The sequence below is a fragment of the Saccopteryx bilineata genome, chromosome 4 (assembly GCF_036850765.1).
Source record: "Saccopteryx bilineata isolate mSacBil1 chromosome 4, mSacBil1_pri_phased_curated, whole genome shotgun sequence".
Classification (NCBI taxonomy): domain Eukaryota; kingdom Metazoa; phylum Chordata; class Mammalia; order Chiroptera; family Emballonuridae; genus Saccopteryx; species Saccopteryx bilineata.
This window is the reverse complement of record NC_089493.1, coordinates 204594103-204615977: the sequence shown is the minus strand read 5'-3', so window position 1 is coordinate 204615977 and position 21875 is coordinate 204594103. Positions and strand designations below refer to the sequence as shown.

General features: G+C 36.5%; 1 protein-coding gene across 1 annotated transcript in view; it reads left to right on the top strand.

The window, feature by feature from the left end:
• The window catches only part of HOMER1 (homer scaffold protein 1), a 180958-nt gene that overhangs the window by 96323 nt on the left and 62760 nt on the right, over positions 1-21875 (top strand). The window contains exon 5 of the mRNA XM_066273654.1: positions 3723-3862. Coding sequence (XP_066129751.1) covers positions 3723-3862 — 140 coding nt within the window. The remainder of the gene's footprint in view (positions 1-3722; positions 3863-21875) is intronic.

Below are 21875 nucleotides of genomic sequence, written 5' to 3'. Positions count from 1 at the left end.
ATTTGTTTTGGTATAGAATAATGGGGAGTTTCCCAAAAATCAAGTGAGATGTGAATGGTTTTATTTCTTAAAATAAGATTGTAAAGATGATAGGCAGTCATTGAATTTCAGTTTTTAGTTATATTATATATATATGTATATATGGCGACAGACAGAGGGGCAGGTAGGAACAGACAGGCAGGAAGGGAGAGAGATGAGAAGCAGCATCAATTCTTCCTTGCGGCTCCTTAGTCTCCTTAGTTGTTCATTGATTGCTTTCTCATATGTGCTTTGATGGGGTGGGGGTGGGGGCTACAGCAGAGCAAGTGACCCCTTGCTTAAGCGAGTGACCTTGGACTTCAAGCCAGCGACCACTGGGGTCATGTCTGTGATCCCATGCTCAAGCCAGTGACCCTGCGCTCAAGCTGGTGAGCCCGCACTCAAGCCAGCAACCACAGGATTTCAAACCTGGGTCCTCTGCGTCCCAATCCAAAGCTCTATCCACTGCACTACCACCTAGTCAGGCTTTAGTATATTTTCTATTTTTTTCTTATCATCTTTGGTATATACATATACACAGGTACATACACATATCAAAGAAGATATTTGATAACTTTTTTCTTAAACATACTATAGAAATGGCTAAGCATATTAACTTAGGAATCTGTTTCTAAAGAGAAATTATTCTTTTTCAAAAGTTGGTGATCTAATAACTATCTCCAAGTTTTAAATTTTAGTATTTGATTTAAATATACAAAATGTTGGTTTTATATAAGATACAGGGTTTTTTTGTTTGTTTTAATTGATTGGTTTTAGAGAGAGAGAGCACACGTGAGAGAGAAGCATTCCTTTGTTGTTTCACTTGGTTGTGTGTTCATTGATCACTTCCTGTCTGGGCCCTGATGGAAATCGAACCCACACCTTGGTATTTCGGGGACAGTGTTCTAACTGACTCAGCTAACTGGTTAGGGCCTGTTTTTTTCTTTCCTTTTTTTTTAATCTTTTTTTTTTTTTTTAAGAATAACAAAAGTTGATTTTGAGGAAATTACACAAAATTTATATTATAAAAAAACTAGATGTTTGGAATATGTTAAATAAAACAAGTTTCATGGTGCTATTTTTAGCACATATGAAATTTCTGGAAAGTTTTACAGAATACTTTTGTCTACCTGTGGGGTACTTGGAAGACAAGGGCATTTCATTTTCCTTTTATGCTCCTATGTACTGTTGAAATTTTTTCTTGTTCTCATGAACAAATTTTATTTTATTTTTTTAGAAACCATACTTTTAAAACCCATGCTTTGGGCTTTTCTTTTCATTTTAATGCTCTAAGATGATTAAATATGCCTTTTGTTAAATATAGTTATATTCAAGTTTTCTGGAGAAAAGCTTGCTATGTTGAGATATTAGAATTGTTGCAACCTTTATCTCTTTTTCCTCTCCTTCCTTCTCTCCTTAACTTGCCTCTGAGAACAGTCTGTCTACTTCAGTAGCATCCACATTTCTAGCCTCTCCAGGACCCATGCCTCAAAACCCTCATAGTTCCCTCCTGAAGGTAGTAAGAACCAGAAATCAAACTACAGCTCCTCCTCCCTCTCTTTTGTCCTGATCTGCTTGTCTCTCCCACTCTTACCATTTGTTTCTAGTGAATCCTTAATTACTTATGCTGGTTATGTCCTTTCAAGTTCACAAGGTACAGTGTCATTTGTTTCTGTTATCATGCCCACTGAATCAGGTCTTGGCCAACTTACTATTTAGCTGACTTTGATTATTTTAGTTTGGCTTGGCCTTTCTTAGAGAAAAATAGTTATGATTTCTTGAAACTAAAGATGATAACAGTTTCTTACCAGCTGCTTCAACTTTTTCTGCTGATCGATATGGTCCATAATGGACTTAAAAGGAGTTACTTTGGGACTTTGGATATTGTTCCCATCATTCAGTTAGTAGGATTTGACTTCATTGTAAAATAATTTTATGTTGTCACATTAAACTATAAACTTTATCCATGTGTTGACTATTAGTGGAAACGAAGATTTAGGAGAAAGAATTAATGAGTGAAATTCAAGTTTGAAATAGAGGATCATTAATAATTCAAAAATAGTTAAGTGATAATGTGGAATTAAGCGAATCATCTTTTGATCTGTGATAGCTTATGTAATTTATAGCATTATGGCACTATTAGTTAAAATATATTTAAATGTGAAACAAAATGTATACAGTGCTATAAAATCAGAAGCCCCCCAAAGAAAGTCTCACTACATTAATATTTTTCACAGAACTTCTTCATGTGCAATATTTTTTATGTAAAGCATATAAATTATCATAGCCTAGATATCTCCTTATATTCTCAAATGTTTTTTCCTAATTTTAAGCATTTTCCTGGATTACACATATTCTCCTTGTTTTTATTTGAGGAAATCTTGTATTCTTCTAAGTTGACAAGTTATGACTATCCCTGTCCAGTTTTCAGTTGATATTTTCATTTTTTTCCCCAAACAATACCGTAATATTGCAATTGTGAAGTTGTAGTGCCCAGACATGACAAGTGGTCCACCAAGCTGCTCTTTAAGTATCTGGTGCTAGAACCTCACCTGGTTAACAGTTTTATCAAATGACCCTTCATTCTGATTTCTATTATAATGACAAATTTAGATAATCTGATAATGGCGGATGCAACAATAAGTGTCAGCTTGAGCTTCATTTTAAATTCCATTTATCAATATTTTGCAGAGGGATAAATTAAATTTACTTTGACAGGCAGATCTTAATTGAAATTAGAAATGAGAGGAAGAAAATGTGATAAAAAATAATTCCATTTTGAATAACAGGAAAGAAAAGATGTAATACACTAACATCATTATGTATGTTGTAGAGATATTTCTGATTGTTTCTCTAAGTAATTCTAGGAATTGGAAAGTAGGGAAGGTAAAAATATTAAAACTTGTTGAAGATTGCCCTCTTCCTTTTTTTTTTTTTTTTTTTCCATTTTTCTGAAGCTGGAAACAGGGAGAGACAGTCAGACAGACTCCCACAAGCGCCCGACCGGGATCCACCTGGCATGCCCACCAGGGGGCGATGCTCTGCCCATCCTAGGCGTCGCCATATTGCGACCAGAGCCACTCTAGCGCCTGAGGCAGAGGCCACAGAGCCATCCCCAGCGCCCGGGCCATCTTTGCTCCAATGGAGCCTTGGCTGCGGGAGGGGAAGAGAGAGACAGAGAGGAAAGTGCGGCAGAGGGGTGGAGAAGCAAATGGGCATTTCTCCTGTGTGCCCTGGCCGGGAATCGAACCCGGGTCCTCCGCACGCTAGGCCGACGCTCTACCACTGAGCCAACCGGCCAGGGCTTCCCTTTTTTTCTCTACTCCCTCTTGCCACATAAAATCACATCATCTTGCATTTTTGTGCCACTTTCTTTTCCTTCTCAATTAGTTCTTTGAATATCTTTTTTATTCTGACCAGTTAGTTACTTATGTAAACCCAAAAGTGTTTCAGTTCTTTGAAACTATATTTCTAAATTGTGTTATGCTTCAATAGTTTTTTTTACAAGTTGCTTTGCTTAAAAGTATTAATTTTTTTGAAATTTTATTTTTTAAGTCTTTGATTCAACTTTCAGTTGAAATATGGTTCATAAGTAAGCATGTATCATGTATCAGAGCCAGTTTTAACTTTAAGATGATCTTGTGTATTTTAATAGAAATATAACACATTTTTTATCCCCTACCCGCCTCCCTTTTGTTTTTAAGGAATCAGCAGGTGGGGATCTGCAGTCTCCTTTAACACCAGAAAGTATCAATGGGACAGACGATGAAAGACCACCTGATGTGACACAGAACTCAGAGTCCAGGGCTGAACCGACTCAGAATGCATTGCCATTTTCACATAGGTACAAATTCAGTTCAACCGTCATGATTAAGTAAAATATGTGACTATGGAAAGTTATTTGGGTTCCGGGTAAATCTTTCAAAATTATAGCCCTGACTGAAAATTCCAGGTCTGACATTTTTAAATGTTTCTATTAACTTCAGAAAGATTTTAATAATTTATATTTGCATAGATGGGCTGGAATGAACATTTTCTTTATCTATGTAAATAAAGGGCTACTGAGCTAATTACAGTACAAATCATTTTTCAGTGAAACAAGATACGTATTATTGTAAATCTCTTATTTTTTTTAACACAATTGCTGAATGACCTCATCTGTTAACCTGGTTTCCATTTTCATGTATATTCTTGAGGGCTATAATTTAAAATTTTCTTACTCTGAAGTTAAGCTTTACCATACATAGTCTTAAAAGTGATTTCACTATGATTTCACAGAAGGAAAGCAAGTTACTGTGGTAACTTCTATAATGAATCTGTGAATGTTAATGCCAGAATTATTTTTGCACATTAACTAACAGAAGATAAATCTTCATATGCTTCTGAATTTTAAAAGAATTTGATACTTTAAACAGATACAATTTATTCTAAATGTGTTCCAAATCATTTACATTAGTTATAGACCATACTGTAGTATTTTTAGAATGTGAGGAGATCTGTAAAACTATAGTACTGCAAATGTAAATAAATACCTCTCAGTCATTGTCTTAAAGTTAATTTTTATTCTTTTTTGGAAACTTTTGACTAGGTAGTTTTAGTTGAAATTAAGAAAACAATTTTTCTTTGATATGTGTTTCTCTTTGGACCAGTTTTTTTAAAAATATTTTTTTTAGCATATTCAGAAGAATTGTGAAGTGAGATATTCCAAACTCATTTTTATGAGAATCTTAATTTTGATTGAATTTGGTGAATATTAAGGGCATAGAATTAAACATATTAGAGACTAACACTGAGGGACCTCATGGTCAGGCTAAGGAAGAACAAATTAGGTAAGTTATTTTTTAGGTTTGACATTGAAGCTATTCTAATTTATTTCTAAAAAATGCTAATAATTTTGCATAAACAGTAAACGTATCTTGGAATTATTGAGACCATGCTTTAACTGTTGCAGTATAAGCATATAAGTTTTCTATAGCTGTAATGACTGAACACATGAAATCTTTTAGTTTCTATGATCTGAAGACTGTATGTATGATTTGTAAAATATACACCTTTTTTAATATGAAATTATGGTTAATGAGCAATGTGATGAGTGCAATTTTTGAGAATATATTTAACATATCCATTGAATAAGTAGACTTAACTACAATGAATATAATTATAAGATTTCTTTGTCTAATAATTAGGTCATGTGTATTAAATAGTGTAGTATTTAGAAATAGACTTTTGTATTTAACATTTGTAAAAGCTATTTTGGGTTTACCTTATGCTCTAAAAGTTTCTGAATGTTTATTGTTTTGCTAATCGTTGGTATTTGGAGTTTCTAACTGGGATTTGTCATCTGTTGATTTTCTCCATTCCTGGGAGTCTAATAGGAGTTATTTACTTAGATTTGAAGGTAGAGCTTTTTTGACTACTGGAATCTGTAAGTTAACCATGGAGATATTTGAGTTCTCAAAATAAAACTTGAACAGGTCAACATAAGCTTTTAATTATGTTAAAAGCATTACATAATCTTATAGTGTTCTTATTATTGTAAAAATATTTAACTGTATGACTTTAGACATTCTCTGATCTTGTTTTGATTTCTACCGGAGATAAATGATGATGTATTTTGTAGTAAATGTTAGAATCTTATAATATCAGTTAGAAGAGACCTTAGAGATGGTACTATCTGGGATTTTTCAAACTATGGTAATTTGAAATTAGCTTGTTTATGGCATTCTGAAAAATGAAATACAGAAAAACTAAATAGGAAGCATTAGAACAAAACTTGCATTAAGAGTAGAAACTTTGTTGTCAGTAATGTACATATTTATATGTATGCTGCATTACAGTGTAAAACGTCAAAGTTTGAAAGCATATGCCTTTGGCACTTGTGAAGACTAAGTCCCAGATGTTAGGTGGACTGTCCTGGGTCACATCGTTCATTAGCAGAAACTTAAGGATTGTAGCTCAGCTCTTTGACCATAGCGTGTACTACTACTACCAGTTAACAGTGCATTTCAGTCAAATTCCCAACACGAGCACATTGTTATATGTTAGGATGTTAATAACTGTTGCTATCCTGGAGACCCATGTAGAGATAACATCACTGTTTCATGAATTAGAGACAGAATGAGTATTAAAATAATTTTTGTTAAATTTGAAACTCCCACATGTTTAAACTTGATATGCTTATTTTTTTGTGTGTGGCACAAGAAAATTAAAATCTGTTTTAAGGCTTATTTAGATCATTTGTCCTTTTTGGTACCTTAAAAATATTTTTCAATTATAGTTGACATTTAATATTATATTAGTTTCAGTAATTAGATACTTAGACACCATATTAAGTGGTTGCCCCATAAATCTAGTACCCACCTGACACTATGTATAGTTATTACAATATTATTGACTGTATTCCCTATTTAGTAATTATTTTAACAAAAAAGAATGAATAGCAAAAATATATATTTTGCCAACATTTTTCTGTTCTGGTCAATACCATTTTTACTGATACATAAGAAGTATAATTAACTAAAATGTCTTGTGTTTTATTTTTTAAGGAAAGATAAAGGGAACAGTGATCTAGTCATTCAAACAAATTTGTGCTGTTCTTAAAATTCAAATTTGATGCCTGAATTTCATGAATTCATAATATAACATATCAAACGAAGACCCTGATTTTCATTTGGTTCTGAAAATTTTAGTAATGTGATTATAGTTTGCTCTTTACTTTCTGTTAGCTTTATTTATTATTTCAAAGCATTACTTAAAGATATAAGCAAAAATTTTTGTTATAATAAACCTATACAGATTTTAAAATTTATATAAAACAATACTATTATGAACTCCTGTGAACATACACATCACCTAGCCTTAACAGTTATGCAAATTTATCTCTCTTGTTTTGTTTCTATTTTTACTGACTCTTCCACTTTGGGATTTTTTTCCTTTTTATTTAATTTATAGGGGTGACACTGGTTAACAAAATTATGCACAATTCTACAACATACCATCTGTACACCATATTGTGTGTTCACCATGGCAAGTCAGATCTCCACCCATCACCATTTTCATCTGCTCTGTGCCCTTCTCCACTCTCTCCTCCCCTCTCCCCCGGCAGTCACACGGTTGTTCCTGTCTGTCCGTGAGTCTCTCTCTCTTGCTCAATCCCTCCACCCCTCTACCCAGCTCCCTAACCCCATTGGATTATTTTTAAGGCAAATCCCAGACATAAAATATTATTCACAAATACAATTTTAAATTGCTTTTGAACTTTTAAAAGACTCCTTTATTTGTCTAGTACAACTCTTTGTATTCTATGTAACTCAATGGCATTATAGGGTTGCTTGAATTATTCACTGTTTTCTTTGGTTTTTAATTATACTGTATAACTAAATTTTAAAATGGTTGAGCTACTTAATACTCTCTAGTCAAGTGCTATTGTACTGTTTTATGTCTTTGTCATACACTATGCAAAAACATTCTCATTGAATAAGTTTCAATAAATTAATACTTTTTTAGTGTGTTTATTTAAATGCTTTTATAGTTTAGGGATTTGTAAAAGAGGCACATCATGAGGATCTGATATAATATAATTTCTTTGGGGGAATTATATTAAATTTTATCTAAATCAGTTTTTTCTTGAAAAATAATATTGTGTTTTTCTTATCAAGTGAGAGTCAGGGAGGCAGAGACAGACTCCCGCATGCTCCCCAGCCAGGATCCACCCAGCAACCTCCATCTAGGGCTGCTGCTCCATTGCTCTGCAGCTAAGCTATTTTAGTGTCTGAGAAGAGGCCATGGAGCCATCCTCAGCGCCCAGGCTAATACGCTTGAATCAGTCGAACCATGGCTACAGGAGGGGAGAGAGAGAAAAAGAAAGAGTGGGGGGGGGAGGGGGAGAGAAGCAGATGCTTGCTTCTCCTATGCCTGGACTGGGAATCCAACCCAGGACATCCACATGCTGAGCCAATGCCAACTAGCCAGGGTCAAACTATACATTTTCAAAATAAGATAGTTTTAATTTTCTTGTGAATATGTTTTCTCCTTATTTTAAAAAGCAGCACAGAGTGATTTAATAATGAAATTAGACAATATTTATATTCTTTGTTTTTAAACCAGTTATCACTAAAAATGTATTTTTTGTGTGTCTGTGAGAGACAGACAGACCGAGGAAGGGAGAGAGATGAGAAGTATCAATTTATAATTGTGGCACTTTAGTTGTTCATTGATTGCCTTTCATACATGCCTTGATGGTGGAGAGGGGCTCTAGCTGAGCCAGTGACCCCTTGCTCAAGGCATTGACCCTGGGCTTCCAGCCAGTGACCTTTGGCTCAAGACAGTGACCCTGGGATCATGTCGATGATCCCACGAAAAGCCAGGGACCACATGCTCAAGCTGGTAAGCTTGTGCTCAAGCCAGATGAGTCTCACTCAAGCTGGCGACCTCAGGGTTTCAAAATTGGTTCCTCAGTGTCCCAGTTCGACACTCTATCCACTGCACCACCACTGGTCAGTCTTGCTAAAATGTATTTTAAAAAATTTCATCTCTTATAAAGGTCAGCACAAATATTTATTATTTAACTCAAAGAAGTAAATTTAAGGAGACCAAATTTTCTTGTGTGTATGACAGAAATAGAGAGAGAGAGATAGAGGGACAGACAAGCACGAAGGGAGAGAGATGAGAAGCATCGATTCTTTGTTGTAGCTCCTTAGTTTTGTTCACTGATTGCTTTCTCAGCTACAGCAGAGCAAGTGACCCCTTGTTCAAGCCAATGACTTTGGGCTTCAAGCCAGTGACCTTTGAGCTCAAGCCAGTGACCCATGGGGTCATGTCTATGATCCCACGCTCAAGCCAGTGATCCCGTGCTCAAGCTGTTGAGCTAGCTAGCACTCAAGGCCGAAGTTTTGAACCTGGGTCCTCTGTGTCCCAGTCCGATGCTCTATTCACTGTGCCACTGCCTGGTTGGGCAAGACAATAAATTTTTTTAATTGAGAATTGTATATTTGTCAAAATGTCCATGGGGTCACCTCTTGCTTCACAGGACAACATGTTCACCTCACATTTTACATGAAAATAAGCTGACAGTTAATTCACTGAAATGTTTTGAAAATTGAGAAGCTCCAAGGACTACCTTCCTTGTGAGGTAGGGAAAGTATAGATATGACAAAATAGTTAATGTATTTTTGCTATCTGTCAGGTTGCTATTTTCTCTTGATAGGTTAGCTTGACCATATATCCAATGTAGACAGAATAGTTAATTTTTTGACTCTGCCCTAAATTGAAGTCTACATGTTGATAGTATTAGACTTTTGAGGACAGAAGGAACTTTTGCTCTTACATAGTTCAGCCACTTGATTCACAGAAGTGGAAGCAAGTCCACAGAAGAGGTATTTAGTATCACTGTTTGCTAATGGTCAGAATAGACCAGAAAGGTAGGTCTCCAGAGTCATTAGGGCCCATGCTGGTTGAGGCAGCTCTTCTGTTAATTCCGGTAGGGTTTGTTTTCTGTGGCACATTTCAGATACTTATCATCTTGGTTTTTATCACTGTTCAACATACATTTACCATTACTTGCTAAATTCTTCAACTAGATTCTTAGCTTCTAGACCAGAAGTCCCCAAACTTTTTACACAGGGGGCCAGTTCACTGTCTCTCAGACCATTGGAGGGCCAGACTATAAAAAAAAACTATGAACAAATCCCTATGCACACTGCACATATCTTATTTTAAAGTAAAAAAACAAAACGGGAACAAATACAATATTTAAAATAAAGAACAAGTAAATTTAAATCAACAAACTGACCAGTATTTCAATGGGAACTATGCTCCTCTCACCACCAATGAAAGAGGTGCCCCTTCCGAAAGTGCGGCGGGGGGCCAGATAAATGGCCTCAGGGGGCCGCATGCAGCCTGCGGGCCATAGTTTGGGGACCTCTGTTCTAAACTAAGCCTGGTTGACTTAATTTCTTGATATCCCATATAGTTTCTAGTCATTTTGGTATATAGTATATTATGAATAAATTTGTTGAGTTAATAGGTATATATGCTTTTACTATAACTGAGATAACAGAAAGGGTTAAATATGTTCAACATGATCAGTAACATTAAAAATATAACATACGGCCCTGGCCGGTTTGCTCAGTGGTAGAGCGTCGGCCTGGTGTGCAGAAGTCCCGGGTTCGATTCCCGGCCAGGGCACACAGGAGAAGCACCCATCTGCTTCTCCACCTCTCCCCCTCTCTTTCCTCTCTGTCTCTCTCTTCCCCTCCCACAGCAAGGCTCCATTGGAGCAAAGATGGCCCAGGCGCAGGGGATGGCTCCTTGGCCTCTGTCCCAGGAGCTAGAGTGGCTCTGGTCGCAACAGAGCGACACCCTCGAGGGGCAGAGCATTGCCCCCTGGTGAGCAGAGCGTCGCCCCCTGGTGGGCGTGCCGGGTGGATCCCGGTCGGGTGCATGCAGGAGTCTGTCTGACTGTCTCTCCCCGTTTCCAGCTTCAGAAAAATAAATTAAAAAAAAAAAAAAATATATATATATATATATAACATACAATGTAGGGCTGACAAAGATACTGGTATAAAGTAATTAGTTTACCTTTTTAATTCTAACAGGAACTATTTAGCTATTAATAGTCCTATTTTTTTTAAATAAATTTTTATTTTAATGGGGTGACATCAATAAATCAGGGTACATATATTCAAAGAAAACATTTCCAGGTTATCTTGTCATTTAGTTCTGTTGCATACCCATCACCCGAAGAGAGATCGTCCTCCGTCACCCTCTATCCAGTTTTCTTTGTACCCCTCCCCCTCCCCCTCTCCCCCCTTCCCTCCCCCCACCCCCAGTAACCACCACACTCCTGTCCATGTCTCTTAGTCTCGCTTTTATGTCCCACCAATGTATGGAATCCTGCAGTTCTTGTTTTTTTCTGATTCACTTATTTCACTCTGCATAATGTTATCAAGATTCCACCATTCTGCTGTAAGTGATCTGATGTCATCATTTCTTCTAGTTGAATAGTATACCATGGTGTATGTGTGTCCCATCTTCTTTATCCAGTCTTCTTTTTTTTTTACAGAGATTAAAAGCCTTTAAGCAAACTCTTGGCCAATACAGCAGGAATCCATAAAAGAGTAGTGTCCTTAACATGTTCACCAAGTCCAAGTTGGCCCCATCACCATGCCAAATCCCTGAAAAATGCAACCCAACCACAGTTCAGTCTGTTAGGAGCTGTCACAGGGAGCAGGAGTCCAGGAAAAGTCCACATCCAGGCAAAGTCCTCATGGCACTGGAATTGTTGTCACCATTCTATACTTTGCAGCTCATGTCCAAGTCCCAATGACCGCTGCTTCTAGCTGATAATGGTTCAGGTAGACTGGAAAAGCCATTTGCAGCATGCGTGGATATGGAGCTTCTGTTCTCCTCTGCCTGGAGAGATGAGACCAGGTTGCTTTTCCCTGGAGCTCTGTGACTGTGGCGTGGTAAAGAGAACCTTGGGATACACTAAGGTGGGTGGCAAAGGTAGATTTATAATAGAAGTTGGCAAAAGGGGGAAAGAGAGCTCTAAATTAGGAGTAGGTCCCAGCCTGAAATATGAGTGGGCCATTGAGGTAGGAGGGATAAAGGAAACACTATATATTAAGCAAAGCAGCAGAAAATAGGACTATCAACACCCACAACAGAGATCTTTGAGGGAAGAATAAAAAACCTTACTATTCAGGCAAAACATAGTTAAGTGGCCTTGTGCAAATGAGATCAGTTTACCTGCTTCTTGGAAGAAATACCCTAGGCTTGTCCACAGTGTCGTAGATGGGGCCTATGGCTCTGGGCACCTTCAGCCTTCAGTGGCAAAGCCCAGCATTCTGGGCAAGGTTAGGTCATAGGTGGCTGGAGCAGGGCTGGAAGAGACTGACCCCTCCCTTAGAGGAGCGAGGGGGAAACCTACCTTCCAGTGTCCCTGTTTCCTCACAGCAGAGGCATGTAAGCCTGGCAGGCTTTAGCTCAATGACCTTCCATTCCACTATTGAAGCAGGACCCAGATGGCATCCTAGGAGACCCCTTTGGGGTGTTGGAGCCTTTAAGGGTGTATCCTAAAAGCTGGTAGTTCCCCTGATCTCTATTGGGCTTTTTCTGCCTCTAGGTATCTTAAAAGCCATGCTCAGAAGATCTTGGTGAGGGGTTTGAGGATCCCCATCCGCCTATATAAATCTTTCCCATATATCTGGAGCTATTTGGAAAAAAACAAAAGTGTTATTAGCTGGATCTAATAAAGAAGGTAGTAGTTTGCAGGCGAAAAAGATTTGGTGTCTCCTATTCATCAGCATTCCAAAGAAATGTAACTTTTTTTTAAGTAAAAAACATGATATGGTAGACCCGTAGGAGTTCCAGGATATGACTACCCCCTCTTAAATTTTTTTTAATTGACCTTAAAATGTTTGCTGAGTACACTTTAATAATACCTTAACTTTAAAGATTGTAAGCATGACAAAATACAGTAAATGCTTTTGCTCCATATGCAGGAGCATTTTCAGTTTAGCCAGTTTAGGAAATCCAATAATAGAACAATGCATACAGACCATGAGCTATAGCATGCTTAGCAGCCTCTCCTGTTCTGACAAAGGTTACTGTAGATCCGGAATATGAAGCCACTGTAATGTGGACATATGACTGTTTGCCAAATGAAGGTATATGAGTAACATCCATCCTATTATTTTTAATAACAGTTTTATTGAAATGTAATTCACTACTAAACAATTCAACTATATAAAGTATATAATTTAGTGGTTTTTAACATATTTACAGAGTTGTGCAACCATCACCACAATCCATTTTAAAACATTTTTTCACCTTTCCCAAACCGTGTACCCATTAGCAGTCACTACCCTTTTCTGCTTCACACAGTCTAGGAATCTACTCTTTGTCTGTGTAGGTTTGCCTGTCCTGGACATTTTTTATAAATGGAATCATATCATATGTGAACTTCTATGACTGGATTCTTTTACTTAGCATGTGTTCAAGGTTTATCCATGTTGTAGAGTATATAAATCTTTCCTTTTATAGCCAGATAGTAGTAGTCCATTATATGGATATACCACATAGTTGATAGACATTTAAGTTGTGTCCAATTTTTGAGAGTTCCATCTTTTTTTGAATAATGCTGTATGCATATTTGTATACAAGTTTTTCTGTGCCATATGTTTTCACTTCTTCAGGTATATACCTACAAGAGGAAATGCTGGCTCATGTGGTAATTCTACATTGAACCTTTGGGGGGAACTGCTAAACTGTTTTGCAGAGCCACTGCACCATTTTATGTTCCCAGCAGTGTACTATAAGGGTGCCGATTTCTCCACACTGTCATTAGCACTTATTATCTGTCTTTGATTATAGCCACCCTAGTGGGTGCGAAGTGGCATCTCATTTTGGTGCAGGTTTTTATTTCTCTGATGGCTCATATTGTTGAGCATTTTTTCAAGTTCTTATTAGCTGCTTGTAAATCTTCTTTGGAGAAATGGCCACTCAGATCCTTTGCTCATTTTTAATTGGGTTGTTTGTTTCTTTGTAGTTGAGTTGTAGTGGTTTTTTTTTATATATATTCTGGATATTAACCCCTTATCAGATAGATTATTATTAGATATTTTCTCCAGTTCTGTGAGTTGTCTTTTCACCTTCTTGACAATGTCCCTTATAAGATGAAAGGCTTTTTTTCTTCCAGATGGGGCAGTGAGTCTGTGGAGCAGCTTGAATGACCTTCTAAAGAGGTTAAGTCTGTCAGCTCATAAACACGGACAGGAAGGGGGTGCAGAGAGATGAGAAGCATCAACTCGTAGTTGTGTCACTTCAGTTGTTCATTGACTGCTTCTCATACGTGCCTTGATGGGGGCTTCAAGGCACACTAGTGGCCCCTTGGTCAAGCCACGACCTTGGTCATGTTGACGAGCCCATGCTCTAGCTGGCGACCTTAGGGGGTTTGAAACCGAGGCCCTCAGTGTCCTGAGCAGACACTCAGTCCACTGCGCCACCATTACTTGGATACAACACAAAAATTTTTAATTTTAATTTAAGTCCCATCTATCTGGTTTTTTTCTTGATTGTTTATGATTCTGGTGTCATATCTAAGAAACTGTTGCCTAATCCAAAGTCATTAAGATTTACACTTATGTTTTCCTCTATGAGACTTATTTGTAGTTTTAACTCTTAAGTTTAGATCTGGTTCATTTTGAGTTAATTTTTCAAAATGATATGAGTTAGAGACCCAACCTTTTGGGTTTGCCTAGGGATATCTAGTTGTCATAGCCCCATTTGTTGAAAAGACTATTCTTTTACTATTGAGTTGTCTTGGTATCCTTTTCAAAAATCAGCTGACCATAAATGTGAGGGTTTATTTCTGAATTCTCAGTTCTGTCCCATTCATCTATCCTCATTACCATACTGCCTTCATTATTGTAGCTTTACAGTAACTTTTGAAATTGGGAATGTGAGTCCTCCAACTTTTTTCTTCCTTTTCAAGATTGTTTTGGCTATTCTGAGTCCCTAGAATTTCCATTTTCCTTCAAGGACAACCTGTGATCATCTACAGAGGAGTGGGCAGGGCCTCGATTGGGCAGTGAGTCTGTGGAGCAGCTTGAACCACCTTCTAAAGAGGTTAAGTCTGTCAGCTCATAAACACGGACTGAGTTCTTATTTACTTAACTCTTCTTTAATTCTTCAGCAGTTTTGTTTAGTTTTTCAGAATATAAGTTTTATATGTCTTTTCTTAAATTTATTCCTAATTACTCTTTTTGATGCTATTATTAGTGGAAATAATCTCATTTATTAGTTTTAATAGTTTTTTAGAAGCTTCCTTAGGATTTTCTATATGCAAAATCATGTCATCTGCAGAGATACCTTAACTTTCTCCTTTTCATTCTTGATGCCTTTTATTTCATTTTCTTAACTCTTCCCATGTAGAACCTCCAGTCCAGTGCTGAATAGAAGTGACAAAAGTGGGCATCCCTGACTTGTTTCTTATCTTAGGAGGAATGCTTTTAGTCTTCTACCACTGAATATGAGATTAACTGTGGGTTTTTTATAGATGCTGTTTATCAGGTTGAGGAAGTTCCACAGTATTCCTAGTTTTTTAGTGTTTTTCCCTGTAGTATTTATTCTGATTGGTTAGTGATTTCCTCCCCTCAATTGGTAGCTGTTGGAACCTATACTCTAACAAAGATGATATGTTTTCATTATGTTTACTTCTTAAAAGGTAATTGATAGCTTATTTATTTATTTATTTATTTATTCGAGTGAGAGGCAGACAGGCTCCCACATGCACCTCTACATGGATCCACCAGGAAGCCACTTATTGGCAGTGCTCTGCCCGTCTGGGGCCACTGCTCTATTGCTTGGCAGCTGAGCTGTTTTAAGTCTGAGGCAAGGCCAAAAAGCCATCTTCAGCACCTGGGGCCAACTTGACCAACCATTCCGAGCCATGGCTGCAGGGGGTGAAGAGAGAGTGAAGGGAGAGGGGGATGGATGTAGAAGCTGCTGGTTGCTTCTCCTGTGTGCCTTGACCGGGAATCGAACCCAGGACTTACACACACTGGGCCAACCTTCTACCACTGAGCCAGCCAGTCAGGGATGATAGCTTATTTTAAAAGAAAAAAGGAACTAGACTGAAAGGGAGAATTATTCTTATAAAATTATCACTAATTTTTATAAATCTCATTAAGTCTCAGTTTTTTTATCCCAAAAATATGAAGCCTTCCAGTTTTCTAGTTTGTTATCTCTGCAAAATATGTGAAGCAGCTTACTGTATTTTTCGCTCCATAAGACTCACCTGACCATAAGACCCACCTAGGGTTTTAAGGAGGAAAATAAGAAAAAAAAAAAAAAACCGAACCAAATGGTGTGTTAAAATATTTAATAAAATACCGTATTTTTTGCTGCATTAGAAGCATGGTCCATTTTCCCCTCCACTTAAGGGGGGGAAAAGGTACATCTTATGGAGCGAAAAATACAGTTTATATTTATGGTGGGAATGGAATTATGTTTACCTTTTTTTATTTTAATTTTATTTAGACATTTACTTTTAACGGGGTGACATTGATCAGTTGGAGTACATAGATTCAGAGAAAACATCTCCAGATCATTTTGACATTTGATTATGTTGCATACCCATCACCCAGTCAGATTGTCCTTCATCACCTTCTATTTGGTTTTCTTTATACCCCTCCCCTTCCCCCACCCCAAGTTATGTTTACTTTTTATCTGACTTTGTAAATGATATAGTTGATTTTTTCAATATCTTTTTGGTTAAAGAAAAATACTTTTTTAAAAAAAGGAAGAATGTAAATATACTTTCAAAAATATTATAACATTTCAATGAATATAAACCATGTTTTTATATACATATGAATAAAAACATGCATGTTAATCATTTCAGATAATTTTGATATCTAGTGTATTATTGCTCTAGAAACGACTCATCAGGGTTTTTTCTTATTGCATTATAGAAGTGTTAGCTGATGATTATTTTAAAACACATCAGTTGCCTGACCTGTGGTGGCGCAGTGGATAAAGCGTTGACCTGGAACGCTGAGGTCACCAGTTCAAAACCCTGGGCTTGCCTGGTCAAGGCACATATGGGAGTTGATGCTTCTTGCTCCTCCTCCTTTCTCTCTCTCACTCTCACTCTCTCTTCTCTAAAATGAATAAATAAATAAAAATTAAAACAAAACATCAGTTATGTGATCAATACTTATCTGATATCAACAGCGTTCTACCTAATTTATCATAGACAGGTTGTGTTTCTGTATGTATGCAGTCTAAAAGAGTTTTCAGCATACTTGTCCATTAACCTTTAAGCAATGTGAAGATGCTGTGATCATGTTATATATAGGGCATTGTAAAGGCTGTCTATGCTTACATAGTAGAATATTAAGTCACTGGTGATGTTAAGCCAAATTGTTTAGTTTCAGGTACCTTGGCTATCAAAGGATTTAAAATTTTTTTCAACAATAAAAGTCTCCATGGTACTTAATATGAAATTTTAGACATAGTTATATAGAGAAATTTTCTTCATAGCTGCTTTAGAGTCTATACTATGAGGTTAATAGAAAAGCATATTAGTGGCCCTGGCCGGTTGGCTCAGTGGTAGAGTGTCGGCCTGGCGTGCAGAAGTCCCGGGTTCGATTCCCGGCCAGGGCACACAGGAGAAGCACCCATCTGCTTCTGTCTCTCTCTTCCCCTCCCGCAGCCGAGGCTCCATTGGAGCAAAGATGGCCCGGGCGCTGGGGATGGCTCCTTGGCCTCTGCCCCAGGCGCTAGAGTGGCTCTGGTCGCAACAGAGCGACTCCCCCGAGGGGCAGAGCATCACCCCCTGGTGGGCGTGCCGGGTGGATCCCGGTCCGGCGCATGCAGGAGTCTGTCTGACTGTCTCTCCCTGCTTCCAGCTTCAGAAAAATACAAAAAAAAGAAAAAAAAGAAAAAAAAAAAAGAAAAGCATATTAGCAAAAGTATGTTTAGAAAGTACATTCAATCCTTTGGTTTAATAGTTTTCTTGTAATTGAATCATTCTAGAGTATGCTTTACTCACTGGCTAAGTTACTATTAAAGAGAAGACCTAGGTCTGTCTGGTTCTATGAAATGATACTTTTTCTCTAGAGATGTAGAAAATAGTTATTAGTAATGTGTTAAATTATGTAAAGAACTATAGGTATCATTGGATGTTACCTAAGTTCAAGAACACTGCTGTTCGGTAGTAGTCATACCTTTTCAGCTTCATTTTAAAAGTGTGGTCAGGCCATTCTGTCATTATACATATGGTTAGAAAGTCTTAGTTTCTGTAGCAAGAAAGGAAAATGGACTTGACCTTGGTCTCGCAAACCATAGGATCCTACTAGATGTCAAGCCCTGAACTAGTGCTAAATACATTGTCATTCATTTATTTAATTATTTATTTTAGAGTAGAGAAAGGAGGAGGGAGGAGTGGAAATATATAGTATATATTTGCTTCACACCTTGCCTAGGCAAGCTCGAGGTTTTGAACCAGCAACCTCAGTATTCTAGGTTGATGCTTTATCCACTGCACCACCACAAGTCAGGTGTGTGTGTGTGTGTGTGTGTGTTTTGAGAGAGAGAGAAAGAATGAGAGAGCGATATCTTGGGCAGAAATGAAGAAAAATTCACATACCTAAATAGATTCTCTTCCCTTTCCCCAACTTTCCACTTAAAAAAACTTCTGCTTGAACTTCTGTTTTTTTATGGAAGAGTTGAACTTTTTACTTCCTTACATCTGATACCTACTGAATTTTTTTTGAAAGTCAGAAGAGATTAGTTCTCCAAGTTGTATTTTTTTTCTACTGAGGAGACAACCAATTTTCCCTGTTAGATGACTTCTGTGACCAGCTTTAGATTTGGAACTTAGTGGAGCCACCATTTCCCATGGAGGAAGAGGATCTGCAGTTTATCCTAATCGGAAAGATGCAAGTAGTCCCTGACCAAGAGAGAGTAACTAACATGGAAGAAACATGACAATTTAAAAAGACCCAATCATCACAGTTTTAACTTTGAAGAGTCAAAAGAAGCAGTACCCTTAAAGAAGATACTTAACCATGTGAATTCCTGTGTACGCCTACAAGGCAGTTCAGATATCACGGAAGAAAACAATGATTTGGCATGGCATCTCATTTTTTATTCCCTTGGCAAAATACTGTTCTTATACTTGCTCTGCTTAATTTCCAGAAGACTTAAAAGTTCTTGATGAAGAAAAATTTCTGTTCTTGAAAATCAAAATGGCTATTATTCCTGATAAAGATAGTGAAAAAAGTAAGCAACCTAAATTATCCTGGACTTCAAAGTAGAAGTCCATAGATGGGTTTCTTTTAAAACTTAATGTAGCCAGTTTTCTACATGTAATCTGATCCTCATAGCTTGGCCCCTTTCTTCTGTTGTCATATGAGAACACTTCACTTCCCACCTCACAGGGTTGTTGTGTGACAAATTTTAAATGTTTCCAAGAAAAGTGTAGCTCATAATTGACTCTCTTTGTTAATGGTTTCTATAATAAGATTTTGTTTATTTTAAAATTTGCAAATACTTTCCATCAGCTATGAATGGATATTAGGTGTATTAAAATGAAGTAAAATAATGAATTTATATTTGATTTATTAATGAGCAACCTTGTAAATAACTTAATTGCATGAAATGTTGCATTAATTTTTTTCAACTAAGCTTTTATACAATTATAATTAAAGAAAAACAAATAAAAGTGTCTGGTTTTTCCTTTTATTTAGTTGAGATTTAATTATTTGTCATAGATAAGAGGTAACTCATCAAATTATAATGAATAAAAAATGAAAATACAATGAAATAGATATCATTTAAAGGAAAACAATTCAAATCTTAAAATGAGGTTCAAACATGTAGAGATGTCCAGAACTCAGACTTTGATATAAACTGAATAAAACTCTGTTATTATGTAGAAGTGAAATCTTAGCAATATTTTCATTAGAAAAGAAGGTTACTGCAAGAATGGAGATTTGATAGTGGTCAGAAAGAAAATCTGCATATACTAAATCAAGGAAAAATCTTTAGGTATAAGTTAAAATTTATGCATAGAAGATTCTTGATGGCCTGAAGAATTTGGTTTTATTTGTACGATTTTATTTTTTTAATTTATTATGCGATGTAATTGTATACCATTTTTTCTATTCCACATAAATCAACCAACTAGATTTTTGCAAGTCAAAGTTTAGATATAGTATGTGAATTATCAGATAATGACTCCCAGAGTGAGACTTTAAATGAAATTTGCATACCTCACTTAGCCAGAGATCCTACTGCTCTCTACAGTCATATATACTATAAAATTTACTGACTTATGTTTTTTAATTTGTTAACTTGCTTAACTTGTGTAGGGGTGGGAATTACGTAAGGGCCTTTCTTTGACTAACTCAGTGTGTCCTTGTAATCGCCCACTCTTTCAAGAGTTTCACAATTTGCCCTCATTTCAATATTTTATGCATATATTCATATCTACCACTAATTGATAGCATATTATTTTTTATCCAGTTTCATGCTTATACATTTGAATATACAGCAAGAATTCTATTTTGGAATTCATAATAATGAGAAAAACATTGACGTAGTTTGAGGATAATTATGAAATTATTGACAAATTTTATATATAACCAATAAAAATGAAGGTCTTTTTGCCTGACCTGTGGTGGCGCAGTGGATAAAGTGTCAACCTGGAAATGCTGAGGTCGCCAGTTCAAAACCCTGGGCTTGCCTGGTCAAGGCACATATGGGAGTTGATGCTTCCAGCTCCTCCCCACCTTCTCTCTCTGTCTCTCCTCTCTCTCTCTCCCTCTCTGTCTCTCTCTCTCCCTTTCTCTCTCCTCTCTAAAATGAATAAATAAAATTTTTTAAAAAATGAAGGTCTTTTGAAAATTAATTCTGAACCTGATTTCTATTGCTCCTACTAATTCAACACTAAAAATGGAATCTAGTACTGAGAAATTATTTTTTAATTAAACTAGAGTGAGAGTGCTTTCTTTTTTCTCAAAATGTGATTACACCTAATTTAATGTGTTCTAATCAATCTGCCATAGAAAGCAAACATTAAAGTTGATGAACATATGCCTCAAAAAATGGCGAAATATAACAATATTAGTCATTACCTTAACAGTATTACTTTTCTGATCTTTAAAACTTAGAAGAACTGTCTTCATCAGTGCCCATTTTATTATGGGAACAGTTTATAGAATGCATCTGAGCCTGATTTAATTCTCGAGAGGATGATTTCTTGGGGAGGAAGTGTATATAATATAATGGTTTTGTGATTATTTTGTTGGTCTCTAAGAAGAAAACACATGCTACCATCATATCCCTCTCAAAACTAAAAGGGTGACCTTGGGTTCTTTCGGCTGTGCCACCAGGAGTGTTCATTTAGGCAAATCATTTCATCTCTTTGAGCTGGTTTTCTCATCTATTAAATAGAATAGAGGAGTAAAGAATGATTTCTAAGGCCCTTTCTCTTGATTATCTGAAAGTGATCCTGTCAGTAGTCCATGAATGAATGACTGAGATGTCCTCTTGTGGTCTATATGGCTGGGCATGAGATTTAGTACTGAGTTTATAATTGTTCACATCAGTATGTTACTGTGCTACATAAAAGAATCTATTACCTAAGTCAAATTAGCCATCTCTCTAAGTAGAACATTAGGAAAAAATAAGTGTTGTATCCTATGTTTTCACATTGTATGCACATAATTCAAATTATTTAAATTCCTTGTAGATGGTACTATGAATTCAAAATATGTGATCCATCAGTTATTACTTCTTAATGATAGATTCATTTGAAATTGGAACACTAACATAGTAATAGTATAGCATCATAATGCCCTTGATGGATTACTATAATAGGATAAACTTCTTAACTTACTGCTTATAATAACTAGACTTAAAGATTAAAGCCCGTTATGATAGTTGCGTCTTCTATACTTGGGAATGGAGTTTAACAGTATAAAATTGAAAAAACAAACAAACCAACAAACCTAAAGAAACTTGCTCTATGTACTGGCTGTATTTGAAACATTATCAACCAATGGAAAATGGTGAAGTGTGATACACTGTTTTTGGGGAAAGCAAGATGTAAGAATTTAATATGTGATGTATTGCTATATCTAGAAATAATAGTGGTGGTATATAGGTATCTCACCTGTGAGTAACACAGTCTAGTACGAATTCTAGACTAATTATGTAAAGAACGCATTATACCTAGAAAAGTCAGGGAAGGATACTCCTTGCTTTTAATTCACTAAAGTTCGTTGATACTGGTTGAGAAAAAGATCATGTTTGTTGGTCTTTATTTTTCTTCTTCAAGAGATCAT